Source organism: Bombus vancouverensis, chromosome 11 (genome assembly GCF_051014615.1).
Source record: "Bombus vancouverensis nearcticus chromosome 11, iyBomVanc1_principal, whole genome shotgun sequence".
NCBI classification, from domain to species: Eukaryota; Metazoa; Arthropoda; class Insecta; order Hymenoptera; family Apidae; genus Bombus; species Bombus vancouverensis.
Genome location: NC_134921.1, coordinates 2,924,049 through 2,950,492, shown reverse-complemented (window position 1 = coordinate 2,950,492; position 26,444 = coordinate 2,924,049). Strand labels below are relative to the sequence as shown.

At 35.4% G+C, this 26,444-nt stretch overlaps 1 protein-coding gene across 10 annotated transcripts; it reads left to right on the top strand.

Annotated features, from left to right (window-relative positions):
- The first annotated feature begins 1,796 nt into the window (after nt 1–1,796).
- On the top strand, nt 1,797–25,271 carry LOC143303302 (uncharacterized). Of its 10 annotated transcripts, XM_076622542.1 has the most exons (12): nt 2,841–3,022; nt 3,256–3,394; nt 13,319–13,457; nt 13,831–13,876; nt 13,952–14,040; nt 14,278–14,367; nt 14,469–20,730; nt 20,956–21,038; nt 22,297–22,917; nt 23,383–23,521; nt 23,742–24,104; nt 24,342–25,271. In XM_076622542.1, exons 1-6 carry the CDS (start codon nt 2,988–2,990, stop codon nt 14,316–14,318), a joined length of 489 nt encoding a protein of 162 aa, XP_076478657.1. In that variant the 5' UTR covers nt 2,841–2,987; the 3' UTR covers nt 14,319–14,367; nt 14,469–20,730; nt 20,956–21,038; nt 22,297–22,917; nt 23,383–23,521; nt 23,742–24,104; nt 24,342–25,271. The 10 variants fall into 10 exon arrangements, 5 of the variants coding, with proteins under 5 accessions (XP_076478657.1, XP_076478656.1, XP_076478655.1 ...); XM_076622541.1 differs by having other exon boundaries at nt 2,842–3,022; nt 14,146–20,730; nt 24,016–24,104; XM_076622540.1 differs by having other exon boundaries at nt 2,842–3,022; nt 14,146–20,730; nt 23,895–24,104.
- Nucleotides 25,272–26,444: the final 1,173 nt, after the last annotated feature.

Below are 26,444 nucleotides of genomic sequence, written 5' to 3'. Positions count from 1 at the left end.
GGTTGCAGTATTTCTGCGTATGACCGTACCTTTGGCACCTTTTGCATTGCACTATTTCTTTTTTCACGAGCGGTGGTTCGATCTTTACTATCGCGTTCATTAGGCGACTGATGTTGTAGATTTCCTTATTGTTCGGCTTTTGTTTAATGTCTAGGAAGAATAAGGATAACGGGTCTTTCGAGACTCTATACCTTATATTACTTACGTTGATGACTTCGTGGCCGAGTTTTGAGAGTTCGTATTTGAGTTCGTCTATGTCTGCTGAGTGGTGTATATTTCGTAAGACCACCCGGAAAGGCCTTTCCTGTTTGAGTTGGTAGGTGTGGAAGTTGGCGTTCAGGCTCCTGAGTGTCTTGGTGAGTTTTCTGTAAGCTTCTGGGTTCGTCGGCAGTATTTTTACTTTATTGTTGCTTATCTTAAGGTTATATTCCTCCTTGCTGATATCTCTCTCTAGAGACTTGATCATTGTCTGTATATCAATGACGTCGTCCACAAATATTGGTGGGGGAGGGGGGATTCTCTGTGAGTGTTGGTTTGGTGGCGGTTCTACGATTTCCATGGCGTCGTTTGAGGATTCCAATACGGCGAACCTGTTGTGTGTGTTTATTTGCGTTGCTGTTTCTATTTTCCTTTTCTTTGTAGTATTAGCGTCGTTAGTGCGGAGAGTTCTGCTACACTTCTGCCACGGGGTGGGGGGTAGCACGGGGTAGCTGCGAGTCTGCTCCGGAGAGCCTGGTCGCGGTTGCTGGGCCATCATCGAATTAGGGTTAGGGGCGTGAAACGAATCTTCGTTTGGGTTACACGTTGTCGTTATGCAATGGAGAAGACATTGACTAGTGCAAATACGATTATTATAGAACCGGACAAGTAACCGCGGTAGTTAGGTGCTCGAGAAACTAATGACAATGATCCTAGGTTCAATAACGAATCCGCGGTCGACGGGATGATAGATGAACGTACTCACAAAATCTAAGTCGGACGCGTAATATTCACTGGTCGTAAAGAGTTACTCCTTTCATCGATGAGATCGCGAGAAAGAATGCCTTTCCCGTCCCGATGATGCCACAGAGGAAAACTATAATGGGGTGTGTCTAAGGATACGAGATCATCGGATTCGTCGAGAAAAGCCTTCGTTCAGAAAGTAAGGGAAATTGGCGTTGCTGCTAATTGGTCAATCTCCATATCGGTGGTTAAAAAAGGATGTTAGCCGCCCTCGAGGGAAAGTTGCTAGTGGGAGACGCCACTAGTTGAAAAATATGTCTCCCCTATCTTCCCGTAGTTGGGACAAAGACTGTTTGTCTGTTTGAAGGACTTTAGTTAACTAAACCTTAAGATTTATAACGGGCTCTCGGGCTAGCCGAACATGTCCTGTGGAGACGCATCGACATCTGGCAATCATCTTACTCGAAGAATAGGGTCTGCACGTGGCGAGCCACGGGACAGAAACCGTTGGAATGTTTATTGTCTCGTGTCGCCCCGAATATTTCTTTTAAGGAGAGCTATAGAATTACTCCATACCTTGTTAGGCAAAACGTTCATCCCGTGACCGCGGCTACGTTCGGCGACTGACTGTCGCCTCGAGCCCAAGCTCACTATCACGACTCTCGAACAATTACAATCGGGTTGAATAACTACAATTGTTCAATTACAGCTATAGTAGACTCTAGGTTACAATGTTGCGGGATTATGCAAAATTCCAAAGGCTCCGGTGTTCTTTCATCTCCGACATATATATTATATTATTTTTCCTTTCTCCCTTTTTTTTTCTCTTCTTTTTTTTATTGTTAAAACCTTGTTTTATTTTAGGTTTTACGTTCATGTTATCAGTGAAAATAAATATTATGAATACTACTTGGGTTATAATTATATACATATATGCGTACGTATTGGTAAGTAGTATAAATGAATTTGTTTTATTGTTATAAATATATAAGTATATATCGTCAATAGGAATAAATATTACAAATGTACCTTGTCTTTGAATATATATATATATATATATGTGCGTGCAATGGTAAATATGACGGCTTATTTTTATGAGTCACTTGCATTATCAATGGACATGATTGTTATAAATATTGCCTACTTTACAACATGCGTGTATATATATTGGTAAACATAAGTGAAAATTATATGTATGGTTATAGATGTTGTTTGTTTACAGATGGATAGCAAAAGTATTTGGTTTCATGAGTGGCGTACAGGTGCTTTACAGTTCTACGGTACGGATTGCTATTCCTTGGACTAAAAAAAAAATTCTTTCGATGTCTGTCAGATTTTTGTAAACGAACATGCATGGCAGGATTTTCTGCAGAGATTCAAAATGCTCTCTGGATTCCTCGTGAAACGTCTGGACAACATCTACATGTTCTTCCATCCGTCGTTCAGAGAATGGTTGATGAATTCGCCATCAGTTCTATACACACATACAAAAATAGTTAATATATATATATTATATATTTTTTTTTCTTTTTCTTTTTTTATATATATATGTTTCATTCGGACCTGTTCCTTGTATGAATACTGTATCTCTGTATATAATATAATATATATAATATGTTATGATTATGTTAGTTGTTATTTATTATATGTATTTTCCTTAACTCTCTCCCCCCTTTTTTTGTTGTTGTTTTTTTTTTTATTAGTACCTAACATTACTATTATGATGCTGTATTACATTGTATTGGCTATTATTTGTATGTGAGGGCGACGAATTTTTCAACATGGCCGCTCGCGTGTATCTTTGGTATGGCGTTGGTTTAATGTCAACAGTAGCGTGTCGTTGAAATAGTTAATTAATTGTTAATCACTATAATTTTACTTAGTAGTGTTTTTGTAATATTGTTTTGTGTTTCATGATATTGTGTGTGTCAATACCGTGTGCTACCTTAATGTGATAGCATGGATTGTATTGTTATCGAATTTCGATAGTCATTGTTTTGATTATACGTGACTTGCATTTATATAAGTCTTGTTCAATTTAGTTAATGTTTTTTGTGTATTGTGTTACCAGATATTTTGTGTAGCGTAACTTTATTCTTTTGCACCGAGTTCAGTCATGTTGTTAATATTTAGTTAGTCTATCTTGATTAATTTCTAACCTATTCCTGTGTTTATTAATCTTTCTTATTTTCCCTATTAATTTATTATTGCATGTACTTACTATTTGCTATTATTTTGTGTATGATATGAATTGGTTTCTTTATTAGTGATTAAAATCTACTTGTTAGATTAACATTGTCTGTAATTCTTCAGATTCTACTCTTTCGTTGCTGCATCACTTACCTGGATCGTTCCCGCAACATCATCCGATTCTTTGATATGCCTTATCCACTTACTACGGCTGCCTTCTACTACGGCTGCCTTCAATCGTCTTATATCTGTGGTCATAAAGGTGGTGTTTAATTTATTTAATTTAATATATATATATAATGCATTGTATGTGCGACCACTATTGTGCATTACAAATTAACATCACAATACTACGTAGATTAATACATAACCGAATATCCCTTTACTCCGGTTACATTTATTACTAACTCTCAATTAATCTATCTTGATTATTTTCTAACCGCTTTCTATACTTTATCAACTATTTTATTTCTTCTTGTTAGTCTGCGAAATTCATGCATGTACGCTTCCTTGTATGGTGATTAATTGTTCATGAGGTAAGTTGCACTTTCACCGTTTTAGTTATTCGTTGAACTAGCTCGTTTCACATTCAAACAGTAATTGGAGCACTTGTAATAAACTTCTTTTCTTTTCAGGTTTCCGCCATCTGTGTTGTTCGATGAACAGTGCAATGCTTCCACAGTATTGTTATAACATTTAGTACTGTTGTATTTTGCATTAAGGCAATTGAAGTTAATTGGTTCATTTATTTTTCAGCTGGCTGTTGTACATGGTGTTTCGCAAACAGAGATCCATAACCTATTTTGCACGTAAACCTTCTCGTATGATGATTACTTGTTCACAAGGTAACTTTCACTTTCACTCTTTTAATTTTATTGAATCAACACGTTGTATATTCAAACAATAATTGGAGTACACATGATAATTTTCCTTTTTTTTTCTTTTTTAGGTTTTCGCTATCTGTATTATTCGACGAACAGTGTCACACTTCCTTTTGATTTATCCACAATATAGTTATAACACTTAGTAACCTCGTATTTTGCACTGAGACAATTGAGACTAATTTATTCACTTATTTTAGGTAGCTGTCATACATTATGTTCCACGAACAACGATCCATAACCTATACTTGCACGTACACTTTCTTGTATGTTGATCACTTGTTCACAAGGTAACTTTCACTTTCACTAGTTAATTGTTCATTGAGATAACACGTTTTATATTTAAGCAATAATTGTAACACATATAATAATTTTCCCTTTTTCCTTTTAGGTGTTCGATATCTGTATTATTCGAAGAACAGCACTACAACATACACTATCGCACTACGTTGCCCAATGAAATCACTTTATTCATTGTTTATTTCGATTATGCGCTAGTTTTAGCTTGTTTAAGTGCACCGTTCGCGGAATCCCTTTTACTTCAATCTTGACGTTTTGTTCTGCAAGATTTCTAGCACTTTGTGTCGTCTAATATATTGATGGGAGAATTTTCCTTACTAGGTTCTTTTAATAGATATATCGAGTCTCCTGTTTTAAAATCTTGAAGGTTGATTCGTCGATTGTTGGTCTTAGTTTGGACTTTATCAAATTTTCTCTTGCCATTCGTCGTACAGTGTTAATTTTATTGAACAGATCTTTGAGATATTCTGCGCATGTTGGTTCCGTGTTCTCTTCGATTGTTACTTCACCAATAGGTTCTTTGGCTAGATGTCCGAAACTAATTCGTGCGGGGAGAATTTCGTTCCTTTCCTTCATTTTAGTTTTTATTTTGCGCCAAGACGCAGGTTTACTGACATTGATCCAATTACCCAATTGCTTGCTAATAGCATTCAAGATACAAATTTTTGAAAGTGCCGCAGCCATGTTAACCCAAAAATATTTTGTATATAGTATAGTGTGATACCATCTATATTTTCCTGGGGAAATCATAAGATCAGCACTACCTACTATGTTACCTACGTCAAATATTAGATGTAGTAACCAATAAAGTATTTTTAATCCAATTATAATCCAATGGCTAGCGTATTTATTCAAGTTTTTAGATATATCTTCGACTGGTGATTCCCTATTTTCTCCCTTTTGATTTCTTCGAGCTCGTTGAACTTGTGTTTCTTCAGCTTGAAAATGTTTATAATCCTTTTCCTTAGTTACCCCTTTTTCTTCTTTATTTACTTTATTCACAACACCTTTATTTTCCTCTACCTTTTCAGGATGAATAGTTTCACTGGAAGTGCTTATTGTAATTAAATTATTATTTATTTGTAAGGAACGTTTAGGAATATTTTTGGTAGATTTGGAATTATTCTTTGAATTTTTATTACAAACCTTTTTGCTTATAGATTCTGTTTTGGATTTATGGATAGCTATATTTTTATTCTCTATAGTGTGATCTTTCTTGCAATTTAATGATTTGGCTTTGAGTTCGATAAAGTTTCCTTCTGATGGTTTTATAGAAGTTTTTGAGTGAGATGCACTCGCTGTCTCTTTTCCTATTATGGTTGAAACATTCACGAAATTCGTGGAGTCTTGCTTTTGTATCTTTGCCAAGTCGAACGTGGAGAGGCAATTTGCACTTCCCAGCGGGTCCAATATCTCTGTGATGTTAGGCAGTGGATAAGCATTGCCTGTCGTCTCGTCGTTCAATTTCCTAGTTTCTGCTTCGTCTGAAAGTTCTTTGGCACTAATATTATTTATCTTGTTTGGTAACTCAGAAAATTTCTCACTCATGATCCTGTCTATGGCACCGTGCGTCCTCTTATTATTTAACGTGACATTATTCCTTATCACAGCAACGGAATGGTGTTTGCATTGAAAAGTTGATTGATTGAAATGATCAGCATCTCTCTTTTGATTTAGATCTCTATCGAGGTATTTATTTATGCGTTTTTCTTCCCAAGTTATTGCTCTTGTTTCTTTCCTGACATTTTCTTCTATTCCCGGGTTGTTTAGATGTTTCCGCGACGGCGGTACAAATCTCCAGTCCTGGCGGTTATTTCTAGTATAGATACTATTGTATGGTGGATGAACGTTGTTTTGGTTATAATTATCCGAAGGTGTCGGACGTTGGTATCGAATTCTATTGTTCAGTTGTTTTAATTCTTGTGTTGCTTTCACGGCTTGGCGGTACGCATCGTCCAAGGATTGGTATCCTGCTATCTTTACTCGTAAATACACCTCGTTTGGGTGCCCCTTAACGAAAACTTCCCTCGTGTCTCGATCTATCCTATCTTGAAATACGGTGCCGTACTCGTACCTTTCCCCGTTCATTATCGCCAGCCTGAGATCTTTGACGCGTTCTATGTAGTCCAAAATATCTTCTCCCGGTCGTTGAAATATTGTAGCTAATTCCCCTTTATATTCGTTAACCGTTTTTCCCGGACCGAACATATCTTTTAATTTATTCCCGAAATCGTTTAAACTTATTACTTCTGTGTCTTCTACGGCGAGAAACGCGTGTCCACGAAGCTTATTCGTTAATAATTTTACTAACTGAGATTCTTGATACCTAGGAACCATGTTTCGTGCCCGCTCGCATGCTCTTAAAAATCGAAATACCGAGGGTCGATGCCCGTCGAACACTGGTACTGTCTCAATTGTCATCTTTTAACTTAATTGATTGGGGATTAACTTCTATCGGTATTGTCGGTTGGGAAATTATCGGCGATGATACGGGTGTCTTGATTTCCTTTTTTATTTTCAGTGAACGCACATCGTCTTGTAATTTATTCATTGTTGTACTCATGTCGCGAAAATTTGCATCCCATGCTTTAAGTTTTTCCGATAACATCAAGATCATGTCTTTGTCCAACGATTCTAATTTAGTCGACATTATTTCTTCGGTATCTATTTTATCGATAATCGTAACAACTTTAATTCTTTGTGGAGCGAATCGAACCGTTTAAACCAACTTTAATCCTCCGTGGAGCGCATCCCACCGCTGCCACCAAAAAAATTATATCTCTAATGTTACGTATTAATTTGTTTGTTTAAATCGATCAAATCTAAAGTTAAATTTTACTGAAAAAAAATTTTTTTTTTTTTTATAGTTTGTTTTGAATTTAATCGGAAGGGAAATAAATTGAAATGATATTATTGTGTATTTAATACTGATTTAGATTTCTAATTAATACGGTAGTTGCTGCCACCAGAAATAGTCTAAGGACTATTTCAAAATATTTTATTTTTATTATTTTCTTTTACGTTTAATGGGTAGCGTTAACTGACGCCTAATGCAACTGGTAAACGAATTCCACTTTTCGGCTAACCTGCTATGCGCAGGGATACTAGCACGGGAGAGGATTAAAGCTGGGTACAATAAATATTTTTCCTCGTTGAACAGATTTTCTATTTGAATGTAAAATTGCTTAGGTTATTATATATATATATTTTATTAGCTGGATATATATATTTTAGTGTTGCTGGATTAGATAGGGATGTGAGATTTTTGTTGTTTTATATAAATTTATCTTTACGTTTGTTTAAAGTTAAACAATGATTCTATTCTCAAAACCCTTCACGGAAATAAGACGAGATTGATGATAGGAAGTTCTGGTTTGATTCTCGAAATTATCAGAGAAGACGAAATTTTAAAAAATTTATTTTCTTACCTTGAGGAGAAGGTGCTGTCGGGTGCCATTACTCCAGCTGCTCAGGTGATCGTCGAAGTTTGTTGGGTTTATTATTTAATCTCGAATATAGTTTTCTATCAACCTTTACTTTATTTAGCTATTTCGATACAGATTGAATAACTCGCTAACTGAATTAATACCGCAATGGGGACTTAAAATTTTTCTTTTATTTAATCGCGACTCTCTTTTCTTTACCGAAAAAACTAAAAGACCCCGAAACGCAAAATACTTATACAAATCTTTGAATGCAATAATGAGCGAACGGCAATAGCAATGATCACTATAATGATGAACCAAGATTAAAGCCCACGCTCTATGTTGCTACGCTTATTTATAATGCCATCCCCACGGGATGGTGGTCCACTGGGGGTATGCTTCCGTGGGAATCAGGATGTTGCAGTTTGGATTTCTTGAAATCGTACGTGAGAGAATGCGGGTTCCATACGTCGACTTAGTTCCTATCAGTCCTGTGCTTCTGCTGAGCTAGCGTCTAGGAGGCTCGAAGCATTCCATGCTGATCTAGTCCTTCCCGCGAGAATCTTCCACGTGCTGTACCGTGGGAACTATCTGTGTTTCTTCGGCGCGTGCAAGGGTTGGCGGCCGCAGCATCATTATCACTTCGATGCTCGCTCGGGCAACACGCGCGACATCCGCTGCTCTCCCACTACAAGGACCTCCTTCTTTGAGTTATTTTTGCGTAAGTTTGGATATTCGCATATTATGGTTGTTTTTGCGATTTTAATGTTTTTCCCCTTTTGTTGTTCCCCTAGGCTTTGGTGATCGACGTTCGGACAATGTTTGCGGAGGCATTTCCATCAGAGGTTTCTTATTATATTATTTTTAGATGTATTTTGTTTTTATGTACGAAATATATATATATATATTTTTTATGTATCTATTTTACGTTTGTTAAATATATTTAATTTTATATTTCCCCCTTTTTAATTAATTATATATATATATATTTTTACATTTGCATTTGACAGTGTAGTCGCTCATAGAGTCTATTAAAGAAAATTGTTAACAATATGCTTTCATGATTTGTTTCTCGCGCCTGTTTTCCATTAATCCCTAATATTCCTGTCGCCATGATGCGTGTAAATCCAACATGGCTGCTCATAAATGTCATCAGTAAAGTTTTAGTAACGGGACTTTAGTTTTGTTTGATATCGAAATAATTTTTCGTCTGTCGCTCGTTTTTCCTTATTCTACCGCAATTAGAACATTTATTTATTAATATTGTTTTAAAGTGACAATAGTATAGCTCGTGTGAATATACGTATATACATATATGTTTATGTTGTGTGTCACTTCAATATGGTTAATGTTTTGTAATTCTTCGATTGCGCTATTTATTGTTTTGAGTAGTTTATTTTATAGAGTATTCGATAATATAAAACATATGTACTCACACATACATATATATATATATACGTATTTATATGTATATTTCTCTCGCCCGTGTAGTGTGCATACGAAATGAAATGTTAATTATTTATTTTATATTAATTTCTTTTAATAAGATAGAACACGCACACGCACACGTATATATGTATATATTTCTGGCAAGGTGATTTTCATTTAGATTCTTTAGTGATATAGTGTTGTGTATTTGAGGTTATGTGTCAATCGTTTAATTTCATATATACATATATATCTTGTATTGTGACAACATAGTATTGAAGGTTTTGTTTCTAGATTATTGTGCGTTTAATGTGTGTTTACATATTTGTGTTTGATGGTAGAATTTCTGTACCCAATTCCTCAAGTCGTTGCGCTGTTAATCGTTTTGAGCGTTTGGGCTATCGACAGGTTGTCGCTTAGTCCCACGTGTTGCGTTGTGTGTTCTATAGTAGTTTTAGTTTAGAAAATAGATTATTTATATGTTTATGTAGAGACATGACTTATTTTATAATTCTTTACCGGAATGTAGGCTAGTTTTAAGTATGTATCTGTTTGATAGAATGCGCACACATATATATATGTTTAATACAATATTGTATGTTTTATGTATTCGTTAGACTATTAGTTTTTGACTTCGTATATACTTATATTTCATAAATTGTTAATATAGTATTGGAAGCACTCTAATATTTACTAGTTTATTACATGTCTAGCATATATGTTTATACTTATATGTAACTCTCCAAGTTGATTGATTAAAACATATTTATATATACATGTATTTCTGGCGTTTCAATTATTTCCCCTTTTGTAGTTATTCTTATTTCCCGGTTTATTTGTTTGGTTCGTAACTCGTTCAATCCATTAACTGGTTTTATTTATTTTATTTTATACTGGTTGGATTTATTAGTCGCCCTCGTTTTGTTAATCCTTCCTTTAGTTTCGTAGCGCCGTGTGTTCGTTCGTGCATTCAAATCCTTATTCGCGCGTTTTGTATAGAATAGTTTTCTTGTTCTTGTCACGGCGCGTGCGGAGCGCGGGACGTGACACCCCCGCCCTTGGAGTTCAAATTTCCAAAGGAAATTTGACTGATGGTGTCACTGAGTTTGCTCAAGGCGGATGTAGATGTCGTTGGTTGTTGAGTGACTACCGGTGTTATCGTCCATCATTCCCAGGATGTTTACTCTGGCCAATGTGTTTAAGACCGCAATTTTTCTGCCGGGAACATGACATGGTCCCGTAGTGCGTCCAGGTCCTCTTGGGTATATATTCCGCTCATGGTCAACGACGATGGTGCTGAATATCGCCACGTTTGGCGCACGTCCGGGCGGAGTTTGTGTGGTGCGATTCCCTTGCCAAACGGGTAGCTCCGAGTAGCATTTTGTTGTATGTCGTACTTTTACTTGTACCGGAATATATTTGACTATATGGACCGCTTCTCCTGCGATCAAATCCATGTGTCCTGGGTTTTGGTTATGGCGTATGCAAATTCGTCCGGCGGTAAGTTTGCCAAGCTTAAAGCGTTCTCTATTAGTTTCTTCTGTGTGGTGTATCTTTATGTCAGTGTATCATGGTATAATATTTTCATTTCTCGAGTTTATCAGAAATAAGAATAACCTTTTATAGAAAAAGAAAATTTTTATATTCATATATATTATATTATTTTTCCTTTCCCCCTTTTTTTTCTCTTCTTTTTTTTATTGTTAAAACCTTGTTTTATTTTAGGTTTTACGTTCATGTTATCAGTGAAAATAAATATTATGAATACTACTTGGGTTATAATTATATACATATATGCGTACGTATTGGTAAGTAGTATAAATGAATTTGTTTTATTGTTATAAATATATAAGTATATATCGTCAATAGGAATAAATATTACAAATGTACCTTGTCTTTGAATATATATATATGTCGGAGATGAAAGAACACCGGAGCCTTTGGAATTTTGAATAATCCCGCAACATTGTAACCTAGAGTCTACTATAGCTGTAATTGAACAATTGTAGTTATTCAACCCGATTGTAATTGTTCGAGAGTCGTGATAATGAGCTTGGGCTCGAGGCGACAGTCAGTCGCCGAACGTAGCCGCGGTCACGGGATGAACGCTTTGTCTAACAAAGGTATGGAGTAATTCTATAGCTCTCCTTAAAAGAAATATTCGTGGCGACACGCGACAGTAAACATTCCAACGGTTTCTGTCCTGTGGCTCGCCACACGCAGACCCTATTCTTCGAGTAAGATGATTGCCAGATGTCGATGCGTCTCCGCAGTACATGTTCGGCTAGCTCGAGGGCCCGTTATAAATCTTAAGGTTTAGTTAACTAAAGTCCTTCAAACAGACAAACAGTTTTGTCCCAACTACGGGAAGATAGGGGAGACATATTTTTCAACGAGCGGCGTCTTCCACTAGCAACTTTCCCTCGAGGGCGGCTAGCATCTTTTTCTAACCACCGATATGGAGATTGACCAATTAGCAACGCCAATTTCCCTTTCTTTCGGAACGAAGGTTTTTTTCGACGAATCCGATGATCTCGTGTCCTTAGACACACCCCATTATAGTTTTCCTCTGTGGCATGATCGGGACGGGAAAGACATTCTTTCTCGCGATCTCATTGATGAAAGGAGTAACTCTTTACGACCAGTGAATATTACGCGTCCGACTTAGATTTTGTGAGTACGTTCATCTATCATCCCGTCGACCGCGGATTCGTTATTGAACCTAGGATCATTGTCATTAGTTTCTCGAGCACCTAACTACCGCGGTTACTTGTCCGGTTCTATAATAGTCGTATTTGCACTAGTCAATGTCTTCTCCATTGCATAACGACAACGTGTAACCCAAACGAAGATTCGTTTCACGCCCCTAACCCTAATTCTAATGTAAACCCGACATATATATATGTGCGTGCAATGGTAAATATGACGGCTTATTTTTATGAGTCACTTGCATTATCAATGGACATGATTGTTACAAATATTGCCTACTTTACAACATGTGTGTATATATATTGGTAAACATAAGTGAAAATTATATGTATAGTTATAGATGTTGTTTGTTTACAGATGGATAGCAAAAGTATTTGGTTTCGTGAGTGGCGTACAGGTGCTTTACAGTTCTACGGTACGGATTGCTATTCCTTGGACTAAAAAAAAATTCTTTCGATGTCTGTCAGATTTTTGTAAACGAACATGCATGGAAGGATTTTCTGCAGAGATTCAAAATGCTCTCTGGATTCCTCGTGAAACGTCTGGACAACATCTACATGTTCTTCCATCCGTCGTTCAGAGAATGGTTGATGAATTCGCCATCAGTTCTATACACACATACAAAAATAGTTAATATATATATATTATATATTTTTTTTTCTTTTTTTTTTATATATATATGTTTCATTCGGACCTGTTCCTTGTATGAATACTGTATCTCTGTATATGATATAATATATATAATATGTTATGATTATGTTAGTTGTTATTTATTATATGTATTTTCCTTAACTCTCTCCCCCTTTTTTTTGTTGTTGTTTTTTTTTTATTAGTACCTAACATTACTATTATGATGCTGTATTACATTGTATTGGCTATTATTTGTATGTGAGGGCGACGAATTTTTCAACATGGCCGCTCGCGTGTATCTTTGGTATGGCGTTGGTTTAATGTCAACAGTAGCGTGTCGTTGAAATAGTTAATTAATTGTTAATCACTATAATTTTACTTAGTAGTGTTTTTGTAATATTGTTTTGTGTTTCATGATATTGTGTGTGTCAATACCGTGTGCTACCTTAATGTGATAGCATGGATTGTATTGTTATCAAATTTCGATAGTCATTGTTTTGATTATACGTGACTTGCATTTATATAAGTCTTGTTTAATTTAGTTAATGTTTTTTGTGTATTGTGTTACCAGATATTTTGTGTAGCGTAACTTTATTCTTTTGCACCGAGTTCAGTCATGTTGTTAATATTTAGTTAGTCTATCTTGATTAATTTCTAACCTATTCCTGTGTTTATTAACCTTTCTTATTTTCCCTATTAATTTATTATTGCATGTACTTACTATTTGCTATTATTTTGTGTATGATATGAACTGGTTTCTTTATTAGTGATTAAAATCTACTTGTTAGATTAACATTGTCTGTAATTCTTCAGATTCTACTCTTTCGTTGCTGCATCACTTACCTGGATCGTTCCCGCAACATCATCCGATTCTTTGATATGCCTTATCCACGTACTACGGCTGCCTTCTACTACGGCTGCCTTCAATCGTCTTATATCTGTGGTCATAAAGGTGGTGTTTAATTTATTTAATTTAATATATATATATAATGCATTGTATGTGCGACCACTATTGTGCATTACAAATTAACATCACAATACTACGTAGATTAATACATAACCGAATATCCCTTTACTCCGGTTACATTTATTACTAACTCTCAATTAATCTATCTTGATTATTTTCTAACCGCTTTCTATACTTTATCAACTATTTTATTTCTTCTTGTTAGTCTGCGAAATTCATGCATGTACGCTTCCTTGTATGGTGATTAATTGTTCATGAGGTAAGTTGCACTTTCACCGTTTTAGTTATTCGTTGAACTAGCTCGTTTCACATTCAAACAGTAATTGGAGCACTTGTAATAAACTTCTTTCCTTTTCAGGTTTCCGCCATCTGTGTTGTTCGATGAACAGTGCAATGCTTCCACAGTATTGTTATAACATTTAGTACTGTTGTATTTTGCATTAAGGCAATTGAAGTTAATTGGTTCATTTATTTTTCAGCTGGCTGTTGTACATGGTGTTTCGCAAACAGAGATCCATAACCTATTTTGCACGTAAACCTTCTCGTATGATGATTACTTGTTCACAAGGTAACTTTCACTTTCACTCTTTTAATTTTATTGAATCAACACGTTGTATATTCAAACAATAATTGGAGTACACATGATAATTTTCCTTTTTTTTTTCTTTTTTAGGTTTTCGCTATCTGTATTATTCGACGAACAGTGTCACACTTCCTTTTGATTTATCCACAATATAGTTATAACACTTAGTAACCTCGTATTTTGCACTGAGACAATTGAGACTAATTTATTCACTTATTTTAGGTAGCTGTCATACATTATGTTCCACGAACAACGATCCATAACCTATACTTGCACGTACACTTTCTTGTATGTTGATCACTTGTTCACAAGGTAACTTTCACTTTCACTAGTTAATTGTTCATTGAGATAACACGTTTTATATTTAAGCAATAATTGTAACACATATAATAATTTTCCCTTTTTCCTTTTAGGTGTTCGATATCTGTATTATTCGAAGAACAGCACTACAACATACACTACCGCACTACGTTGCCCAATGAAATCACTTTATTCATTGTTTATTTCGATTATGCGCTAGTTTTAGCTTGTTTAAGTGCACCGTTCGCGGAATCCCTTTTACTTCAATCTTGACGTTTTGTTCTGCAAGATTTCTAGCACTTTGTTTCGTCTAATATATTGATGGGAGAATTTTCCTTACTAGGTTCTTTTAATAGATATATCGAGTCTCCTGTTTTAAAATCTTGAAGGTTGATTCGTCGATTGTTGGTCTTAGTTTGGACTTTATCAAATTTTCTCTTGCCATTCGTCGTACAGTGTTAATTTTATTGAACAGATCTTTGAGATAATCTGGGCATGTTGGTTCCGTGTTCTCTTCGATTGTTACTTCACCAATAGGTTCTTTGGCTAGATGTCCGAAACTAATTCGTGCGGGGAGAATTTCGTTCCTTTCCTTCATTTTAGTTTTTATTTTGCGCCAAGACGCAGGTTTACTGACATTGATCCAATTACCCAATTGCTTGCTAATAGCATTCAAGATACAAATTTTTGAAAGTGCCGCAGCCATATTAACCCAAAAATATTTTGTATATAGTATAGTGTGATACCATCTATATTTTCCTGGGGAAATCATAAGATCAGCACTACCTACTATGTTACCTACGTCAAATATTAGATGTAGTAACCAATAAAGTATTTTTAATCCAATTATAATCCAATGGCTAGCGTATTTATTCAAGTTTTTAGATATATCTTCGACTGGTGATTCCCTATTTTCTCCCTTTTGATTTCTTCGAGCTCGTTGAACTTGTGTTTCTTCAGCTTGAAAATGTTTATAATCCTTTTCCTTAGTTACCCCTTTTTCTTCTTTATTTACTTTATTCACAACACCTTTATTTTCCTCTACCTTTTCAGGATGAATAGTTTCACTGGAAGTGCTTATTGTAATTAAATTATTATTTATTTGTAAGGAACGTTTAGGAATATTTTTGGTAGATTTGGAATTATTCTTTGAATTTTTATTACAAACCTTTTTGCTTATAGATTCTGTTTTGGATTTATGGATAGCTATATTTTTATTCTCTATAGTGTGATCTTTCTTGCAATTTAATGATTTGGCTTTGAGTTCGATAAAGTTTCCTTCTGATGGTTTTATAGAAGTTTTTGAGTGAGATGCACTCGCTGTCTCTTTTCCTATTATGGTTGAAACATTCACGAAATTCGTGGAGTCTTGCTTTTGTATCTTTGCCAAGTCGAACGTGGAGAGGCAATTTGCACTTCCCAGCGGGTCCAATATCTCTGTGATGTTAGGCAGTGGATAAGCATTGCCTGTCGTCTCGTCGTTCAATTTCCTAGTTTCTGCTTCGTCTGAAAGTTCTTTGGCACTAATATTATTTATCTTGTTTGGTAACTCAGAAAATTTCTCACTCATGATCCTGTCTATGGCACCGTGCGTCCTCTTATTATTTAACGTGACATTATTCCTTATCACAGCAACGGAATGGTGTTTGCATTGAAAAGTTGATTGATTGAAATGATCAGCATCTCTCTTTTGATTTAGATCTCTATCGAGGTATTTATTTATGCGTTTTTCTTCCCAAGTTATTGCTCTTGTTTCTTTCCTGACATTTTCTTCTATTCCCGGGTTGTTTAGATGTTTCCGCGACGGCGGTACAAATCTCCAGTCCTGGCGGTTATTTCTAGTATAGATACTATTGTATGGTGGATGAACGTTGTTTTGGTTATAATTATCCGAAGGTGTCGGACGTTGGTATCGAATTCTATTGTTCAGTTGTTTTAATTCTTGTGTTGCTTTCACGGCTTGGCGGTACGCATCGTCCAAGGATTGGTATCCTGCTATCTTTACTCGTAAATACACCTCGTTTGGGTGCCCCTTAACGAAAACTTCCCTCGTGTCTCGATCTATCCTATCTTGAAATACGGTGCCGTACTCGTACCTTTCCCCGTTCATTATCGCCAGCCTGAGATCTTTGACGCGTTCTATGTAGTCCAAAATATCTTCTCCCGGTCGTTGAAATATTGTAGCTAATTCCCCTTTATATTCGTTAACCGTTTTTCCCGGACCGAACATATCTTTTAATTTATTCCCGAAATCGTTTAAACTTATTACTTCTGTGTCTTCTACGGCGAGAAACGCGTGTCCACGAAGCTTATTCGTTAATAATTTTACTAACTGAGATTCTTGATACCTAGGAACCATGTTTCGTGCACGCTCGCATGCTCTTAAAAATCGAAATACCGAGGGTCGATGCCCGTCGAACACTGGTACTGTCTCAATTGTCATCTTTTAACTTAATTGATTGGGGATTAACTTCTATCGGTATTGTCGGTTGGGAAATTATCGGCGATGATACGGGTGTCTTGATTTCCTTTTTTATTTTCAGTGAACGCACATCGTCTTGTAATTTATTCATTGTTGTACTCATGTCGCGAAAATTTGCATCCCATGCTTTAAGTTTTTCCGATAACATCAAGATCATGTCTTTGTCCAACGATTCTAATTTAGTCGACATTATTTCTTCGGTATCTATTTTATCGATAATCGTAACAACTTTAATTCTTTGTGGAGCGAATCGAACCGTTTAAACCAACTTTAATCCTCCGTGGAGCGCATCCCACCGCTGCCACCAAAAAAATTATATCTCTAATGTTACGTATTAATTTGTTTGTTTAAATCGATCAAATCTAAAGTTAAATTTTACTGAAAAAAAATTTTTTTTTTTTTTATAGTTTGTTTTGAATTTAATCGGAAGGGAAATAAATTGAAATGATATTATTGTGTATTTAATACTGATTTAGATTTCTAATTAATACGGTAGTTGCTGCCACCAGAAATAGTCTAAGGACTATTTCAAAATATTTTATTTTTATTATTTTCTTTTACGTTTAATGGGTAGCGTTAACTGACGCCTAATGCAACTGGTAAACGAATTCCACTTTTCGGCTAACCTGCTATGCGCAGGGATACTAGCACGGGAGAGGATTAAAGCTGGGTACAATAAATATTTTTCCTCGTTGAACAGATTTTCTATTTGAATGTAAAATTGCTTAGGTTATTATATATATATATTTTATTAGCTGGATATATATATTTTAGTGTTGCTGGATTAGATAGGGATGTGAGATTTTTGTTGTTTTATATAAATTTATCTTTACGTTTGTTTAAAGTTAAACAATGATTCTATTCTCAAAACCCTTCACGGAAATAAGACGAGATTGATGATAGGAAGTTCTGGTTTGATTCTCGAAATTATCAGAGAAGACGAAATTTTAAAAAATTTATTTTCTTACCTTGAGGAGAAGGTGCTGTCGGGTGCCATTACTCCAGCTGCTCAGGTGATCGTCGAAGTTTGTTGGGTTTATTATTTAATCTCGAATATAGTTTTCTATCAACCTTTACTTTATTTAGCTATTTCGATACAGATTGAATAACTCGCTAACTGAATTAATACCGCAATGGGGACTTAAAATTTTTCTTTTATTTAATCGCGACTCTCTTTTCTTTACCGAAAAAACTAAAAGACCCCGAAACGCAAAATACTTATACAAATCTTTGAATGCAATAATGAGCGAACGGCAATAGCAATGATCACTATAATGATGAACCAAGATTAAAGCCCACGCTCTATGTTGCTACGCTTATTTATAATGCCATCCCCACGGGATGGTGGTCCACTGGGGGTATGCTTCCGTGGGAATCAGGATGTTGCAGTTTGGATTTCTTGAAATCGTACGTGAGAGAATGCGGGTTCCATACGTCGACTTAGTTCCTATCAGTCCTGTGCTTCTGCTGAGCTAGCGTCTAGGAGGCTCGAAGCATTCCATGCTGATCTAGTCCTTCCCGCGAGAATCTTCCACGTGCTGTACCGTGGGAACTATCTGTGTTTCTTCGGCGCGTGCAAGGGTTGGCGGCCGCAGCATCATTATCACTTCGATGCTCGCTCGGGCAACACGCGCGACATCCGCTGCTCTCCCACTACAAGGACCTCCTTCTTTGAGTTATTTTTGCGTAAGTTTGGATATTCGCATATTATGGTTGTTTTTGCGATTTTAATGTTTTTCCCCTTTTGTTGTTCCCCTAGGCTTTGGTGATCGACGTTCGGACAATGTTTGCGGAGGCATTTCCATCAGAGGTTTCTTATTATATTATTTTTAGATGTATTTTGTTTTTATGTACGAAATATATATATATATATTTTTTATGTATCTATTTTACGTTTGTTAAATATATTTAATTTTATATTTCCCCCTTTTTAATTAATTATATATATATATATTTTTACATTTGCATTTGACAGTGTAGTCGCTCATAGAGTCTATTAAAGAAAATTGTTAACAATATGCTTTCATGATTTGTTTCTCGCGCCTGTTTTCCATTAATCCCTAATATTCCTGTCGCCATGATGCGTGTAAATCCAACATGGCTGCTCATAAATGTCATCAGTAAAGTTTTAGTAACGGGACTTTAGTTTTGTTTGATATCGAAATAATTTTTCGTCTGTCGCTCGTTTTTCCTTATTCTACCGCAATTAGAACATTTATTTATTAATATTGTTTTAAAGTGACAATAGTATAGCTCGTGTGAATATACGTATATACATATATGTTTATGTTGTGTGTCACTTCAATATGGTTAATGTTTTGTAATTCTTCGATTGCGCTATTTATTGTTTTGAGTAGTTTATTTTATAGAGTATTCGATAATATAAAACATATGTACTCACACATACATATATATATATATACGTATTTATATGTATATTTCTCTCGCCCGTGTAGTGTGCATACGAAATGAAATGTTAATTATTTATTTTATATTAATTTCTTTTAATAAGATAGAACACGCACACGCACACGTATATATGTATATATTTCTGGCAAGGTGATTTTCATTTAGATTCTTTAGTGATATAGTGTTGTGTATTTGAGGTTATGTGTCAATCGTTTAATTTCATATATACATATATATCTTGTATTGTGACAACATAGTATTGAAGGTTTTGTTTCTAGATTATTGTGCGTTTAATGTGTGTTTACATATTTGTGTTTGATGGTAGAATTTCTGTACCCAATTCCTCAAGTCGTTGCGCTGTTAATCGTTTTGAGCGTTTGGGCTATCGACAGGTTGTCGCTTAGTCCCACGTGTTGCGTTGTGTGTTCTATAGTAGTTTTAGTTTAGAAAATAGATTATTTATATGTTTATGTAGAGACATGACTTATTTTATAATTCTTTACCGGAATGTAGGCTAGTTTTAAGTATGTATCTGTTTGATAGAATGCGCACACATATATATATGTTTAATACAATATTGTATGTTTTATGTATTCGTTAGACTATTAGTTTTTGACTTCGTATATACTTATATTTCATAAATTGTTAATATAGTATTGGAAGCACTCTAATATTTACTAGTTTATTACATGTCTAGCATATATGTTTATACTTATATGTAACTCTCCAAGTTGATTGATTAAAACATATTTATATATACATGTATTTCTGGCGTTTCAATTATTTCCCCTTTTGTAGTTATTCTTATTTCCCGGTTTATTTGTTTGGTTCGTAACTCGTTCAATCCATTAACTGGTTTTATTTATTTTATTTTATACTGGTTGGATTTATTAGTCGCCCTCGTTTTGTTAATCCTTCCTTTAGTTTCGTAGCGCCGTGTGTTCGTTCGTGCATTCAAATCCTTATTCGCGCGTTTTGTATAGAATAGTTTTCTTGTTCTTGTCACGGCGCGTGCGGAGCGCGGGACGTGACACCCCCGCCCTTGGAGTTCAAATTTCCAAAGGAAATTTGACTGATGGTGTCACTGAGTTTGCTCAAGGCGGATGTAGATGTCGTTGGTTGTTGAGTGACTACCGGTGTTATCGTCCATCATTCCCAGGATGTTTACTCTGGCCAATGTGTTTAAGACCGCAATTTTTCTGCCGGGAACATGACATGGTCCCGTAGTGCGTCCAGGTCCTCTTGGGTATATATTCCGCTCATGGTCAACGACGATGGTGCTGAATATCGCCACGTTTGGCGCACGTCCGGGCGGAGTTTGTGTGGTGCGATTCCCTTGCCAAACGGGTAGCTCCGAGTAGCATTTTGTTGTATGTCGTACTTTTACTTGTACCGGAATATATTTGACTATATGGACCGCTTCTCCTGCGATCAAATCCATGTGTCCTGGGTTTTGGTTATGGCGTATGCAAATTCGTCCGGCGGTAAGTTTGCCAAGCTTAAAGCGTTCTCTATTAGTTTCTTCTGTGTGGTGTATCTTTATGTCAGTGTATCATGGTATAATATTTTCATTTCTCGAGTTTATCAGAAATAAGAATAACCTTTTATAGAAAAAGAAAATTTTTATATTCATATATATTATATTATTTTTCCTTTCCCCCTTTTTTTTCTCTTCTTTTTTTTATTGTTAAAACCTTGTTTTATTTTAGGTTTTACGTTCATGTTATCAGTGAAAATAAATATTATGAATACTACTTGGGTTATAATTATATACATATATGCGTACGTATTGGTAAGTAGTATAAATGAATTTGTTTTATTGTTATAAATATATAAGTATATATCGTCAATAGGAATAAATATTACAAATGTACCTTGTCTTTGAATATATATATATGTCGGAGATGAAAGAACACCGGAGCCTTTGGAATTTTGAATAATCCCGCAACATTGTAACCTAGAGTCTACTATAGCTGTAATTGAACAATTGTAGTTATTCAACCCGATTGTAATTGTTCGAGAGTCGTGATAATGAGCTTGGGCTCGAGGCGACAGTCAGTCGCCGAACGTAGCCGCGGTCACGGGATGAACGCTTTGTCTAACAAAGGTATGGAGTAATTCTATAGCTCTCCTTAAAAGAAATATTCGTGGCGACACGCGACAGTAAACATTCCAACGGTTTCTGTCCTGTGGCTCGCCACACGCAGACCCTATTCTTCGAGTAAGATGATTGCCAGATGTCGATGCGTCTCCGCAGTACATGTTCGGCTAGCTCGAGGGCCCGTTATAAATCTTAAGGTTTAGTTAACTAAAGTCCTTCAAACAGACAAACAGTTTTGTCCCAACTACGGGAAGATAGGGGAGACATATTTTTCAACGAGCGGCGTCTTCCACTAGCAACTTTCCCTCGAGGGCGGCTAGCATCTTTTTCTAACCACCGATATGGAGATTGACCAATTAGCAACGCCAATTTCCCTTTCTTTCGGAACGAAGGTTTTTTTCGACGAATCCGATGATCTCGTGTCCTTAGACACACCCCATTATAGTTTTCCTCTGTGGCATGATCGGGACGGGAAAGACATTCTTTCTCGCGATCTCATTGATGAAAGGAGTAACTCTTTACGACCAGTGAATATTACGCGTCCGACTTAGATTTTGTGAGTACGTTCATCTATCATCCCGTCGACCGCGGATTCGTTATTGAACCTAGGATCATTGTCATTAGTTTCTCGAGCACCTAACTACCGCGGTTACTTGTCCGGTTCTATAATAGTCGTATTTGCACTAGTCAATGTCTTCTCCATTGCATAACGACAACGTGTAACCCAAACGAAGATTCGTTTCACGCCCCTAACCCTAATTCTAATGTAAACCCGACATATATATATGTGCGTGCAATGGTAAATATGACGGCTTATTTTTATGAGTCACTTGCATTATCAATGGACATGATTGTTACAAATATTGCCTACTTTACAACATGTGTGTATATATATTGGTAAACATAAGTGAAAATTATATGTATAGTTATAGATGTTGTTTGTTTACAGATGGATAGCAAAAGTATTTGGTTTCGTGAGTGGCGTACAGGTGCTTTACAGTTCTACGGTACGGATTGCTATTCCTTGGACTAAAAAAAAATTCTTTCGATGTCTGTCAGATTTTTGTAAACGAACATGCATGGAAGGATTTTCTGCAGAGATTCAAAATGCTCTCTGGATTCCTCGTGAAACGTCTGGACAACATCTACATGTTCTTCCATCCGTCGTTCAGAGAATGGTTGATGAATTCGCCATCAGTTCTATACACACATACAAAAATAGTTAATATATATATATTATATATTTTTTTTTCTTTTTTTTTTATATATATATGTTTCATTCGGACCTGTTCCTTGTATGAATACTGTATCTCTGTATATGATATAATATATATAATATGTTATGATTATGTTAGTTGTTATTTATTATATGTATTTTCCTTAACTCTCTCCCCCTTTTTTTTGTTGTTGTTTTTTTTTTATTAGTACCTAACATTACTATTATGATGCTGTATTACATTGTATTGGCTATTATTTGTATGTGAGGGCGACGAATTTTTCAACATGGCCGCTCGCGTGTATCTTTGGTATGGCGTTGGTTTAATGTCAACAGTAGCGTGTCGTTGAAATAGTTAATTAATTGTTAATCACTATAATTTTACTTAGTAGTGTTTTTGTAATATTGTTTTGTGTTTCATGATATTGTGTGTGTCAATACCGTGTGCTACCTTAATGTGATAGCATGGATTGTATTGTTATCAAATTTCGATAGTCATTGTTTTGATTATACGTGACTTGCATTTATATAAGTCTTGTTTAATTTAGTTAATGTTTTTTGTGTATTGTGTTACCAGATATTTTGTGTAGCGTAACTTTATTCTTTTGCACCGAGTTCAGTCATGTTGTTAATATTTAGTTAGTCTATCTTGATTAATTTCTAACCTATTCCTGTGTTTATTAACCTTTCTTATTTTCCCTATTAATTTATTATTGCATGTACTTACTATTTGCTATTATTTTGTGTATGATATGAACTGGTTTCTTTATTAGTGATTAAAATCTACTTGTTAGATTAACATTGTCTGTAATTCTTCAGATTCTACTCTTTCGTTGCTGCATCACTTACCTGGATCGTTCCCGCAACATCATCCGATTCTTTGATATGCCTTATCCACGTACTACGGCTGCCTTCTACTACGGCTGCCTTCAATCGTCTTATATCTGTGGTCATAAAGGTGGTGTTTAATTTATTTAATTTAATATATATATATAATGCATTGTATGTGCGACCACTATTGTGCATTACAAATTAACATCACAATACTACGTAGATTAATACATAACCGAATATCCCTTTACTCCGGTTACATTTATTACTAACTCTCAATTAATCTATCTTGATTATTTTCTAACCGCTTTCTATACTTTATCAACTATTTTATTTCTTCTTGTTAGTCTGCGAAATTCATGCATGTACGCTTCCTTGTATGGTGATTAATTGTTCATGAGGTAAGTTGCACTTTCACCGTTTTAGTTATTCGTTGAACTAGCTCGTTTCACATTCAAACAGTAATTGGAGCACTTGTAATAAACTTCTTTCCTTTTCAGGTTTCCGCCATCTGTGTTGTTCGATGAACAGTGCAATGCTTCCACAGTATTGTTATAACATTTAGTACTGTTGTATTTTGCATTAAGGCAATTGAAGTTAATTGGTTCATTTATTTTTCAGCTGGCTGTTGTACATGGTGTTTCGCAAACAGAGATCCATAACCTATTTTGCACGTAAACCTTCTCGTATGATGATTACTTGTTCACAAGGTAACTTTCACTTTCACTCTTTTAATTTTATTGAATCAACACGTTGTATATTCAAACAATAATTGGAGTACACATGATAATTTTCCTTTTTTTTTTCTTTTTTAGGTTTTCGCTATCTGTATTATTCGACGAACAGTGTCACACTTCCTTTTGATTTATCCACAATATAGTTATAACACTTAGTAACCTCGTATTTTGCACTGAGACAATTGAGACTAATTTATTCACTTATTTTAGGTAGCTGTCATACATTATGTTCCACGAACAACGATCCATAACCTATACTTGCACGTACACTTTCTTGTATGTTGATCACTTGTTCACAAGGTAACTTTCACTTTCACTAGTTAATTGTTCATTGAGATAACACGTTTTATATTTAAGCAATAATTGTAACACATATAATAATTTTCCCTTTTTCCTTTTAGGTGTTCGATATCTGTATTATTCGAAGAACAGCACTACAACATACACTATCGCACTACGTTGCCCAATGAAATCACTTTATTCATTGTTTATTTCGATTATGCGCTAGTTTTAGCTTGTTTAAGTGCACCGTTCGCGGAATCCCTTTTACTTCAATCTTGACGTTTTGTTCTGCAAGATTTCTAGCACTTTGTGTCGTCTAATATATTGATGGGAGAATTTTCCTTACTAGGTTCTTTTAATAGATATATCGAGTCTCCTGTTTTAAAATCTTGAAGGTTGATTCGTCGATTGTTGGTCTTAGTTTGGACTTTATCAAATTTTCTCTTGCCATTCGTCGTACAGTGTTAATTTTATTGAACAGATCTTTGAGATATTCTGCGCATGTTGGTTCCGTGTTCTCTTCGATTGTTACTTCACCAATAGGTTCTTTGGCTAGATGTCCGAAACTAATTCGTGCGGGGAGAATTTCGTTCCTTTCCTTCATTTTAGTTTTTATTTTGCGCCAAGACGCAGGTTTACTGACATTGATCCAATTACCCAATTGCTTGCTAATAGCATTCAAGATACAAATTTTTGAAAGTGCCGCAGCCATGTTAACCCAAAAATATTTTGTATATAGTATAGTGTGATACCATCTATATTTTCCTGGGGAAATCATAAGATCAGCACTACCTACTATGTTACCTACGTCAAATATTAGATGTAGTAACCAATAAAGTATTTTTAATCCAATTATAATCCAATGGCTAGCGTATTTATTCAAGTTTTTAGATATATCTTCGACTGGTGATTCCCTATTTTCTCCCTTTTGATTTCTTCGAGCTCGTTGAACTTGTGTTTCTTCAGCTTGAAAATGTTTATAATCCTTTTCCTTAGTTACCCCTTTTTCTTCTTTATTTACTTTATTCACAACACCTTTATTTTCCTCTACCTTTTCAGGATGAATAGTTTCACTGGAAGTGCTTATTGTAATTAAATTATTATTTATTTGTAAGGAACGTTTAGGAATATTTTTGGTAGATTTGGAATTATTCTTTGAATTTTTATTACAAACCTTTTTGCTTATAGATTCTGTTTTGGATTTATGGATAGCTATATTTTTATTCTCTATAGTGTGATCTTTCTTGCAATTTAATGATTTGGCTTTGAGTTCGATAAAGTTTCCTTCTGATGGTTTTATAGAAGTTTTTGAGTGAGATGCACTCGCTGTCTCTTTTCCTATTATGGTTGAAACATTCACGAAATTCGTGGAGTCTTGCTTTTGTATCTTTGCCAAGTCGAACGTGGAGAGGCAATTTGCACTTCCCAGCGGGTCCAATATCTCTGTGATGTTAGGCAGTGGATAAGCATTGCCTGTCGTCTCGTCGTTCAATTTCCTAGTTTCTGCTTCGTCTGAAAGTTCTTTGGCACTAATATTATTTATCTTGTTTGGTAACTCAGAAAATTTCTCACTCATGATCCTGTCTATGGCACCGTGCGTCCTCTTATTATTTAACGTGACATTATTCCTTATCACAGCAACGGAATGGTGTTTGCATTGAAAAGTTGATTGATTGAAATGATCAGCATCTCTCTTTTGATTTAGATCTCTATCGAGGTATTTATTTATGCGTTTTTCTTCCCAAGTTATTGCTCTTGTTTCTTTCCTGACATTTTCTTCTATTCCCGGGTTGTTTAGATGTTTCCGCGACGGCGGTACAAATCTCCAGTCCTGGCGGTTATTTCTAGTATAGATACTATTGTATGGTGGATGAACGTTGTTTTGGTTATAATTATCCGAAGGTGTCGGACGTTGGTATCGAATTCTATTGTTCAGTTGTTTTAATTCTTGTGTTGCTTTCACGGCTTGGCGGTACGCATCGTCCAAGGATTGGTATCCTGCTATCTTTACTCGTAAATACACCTCGTTTG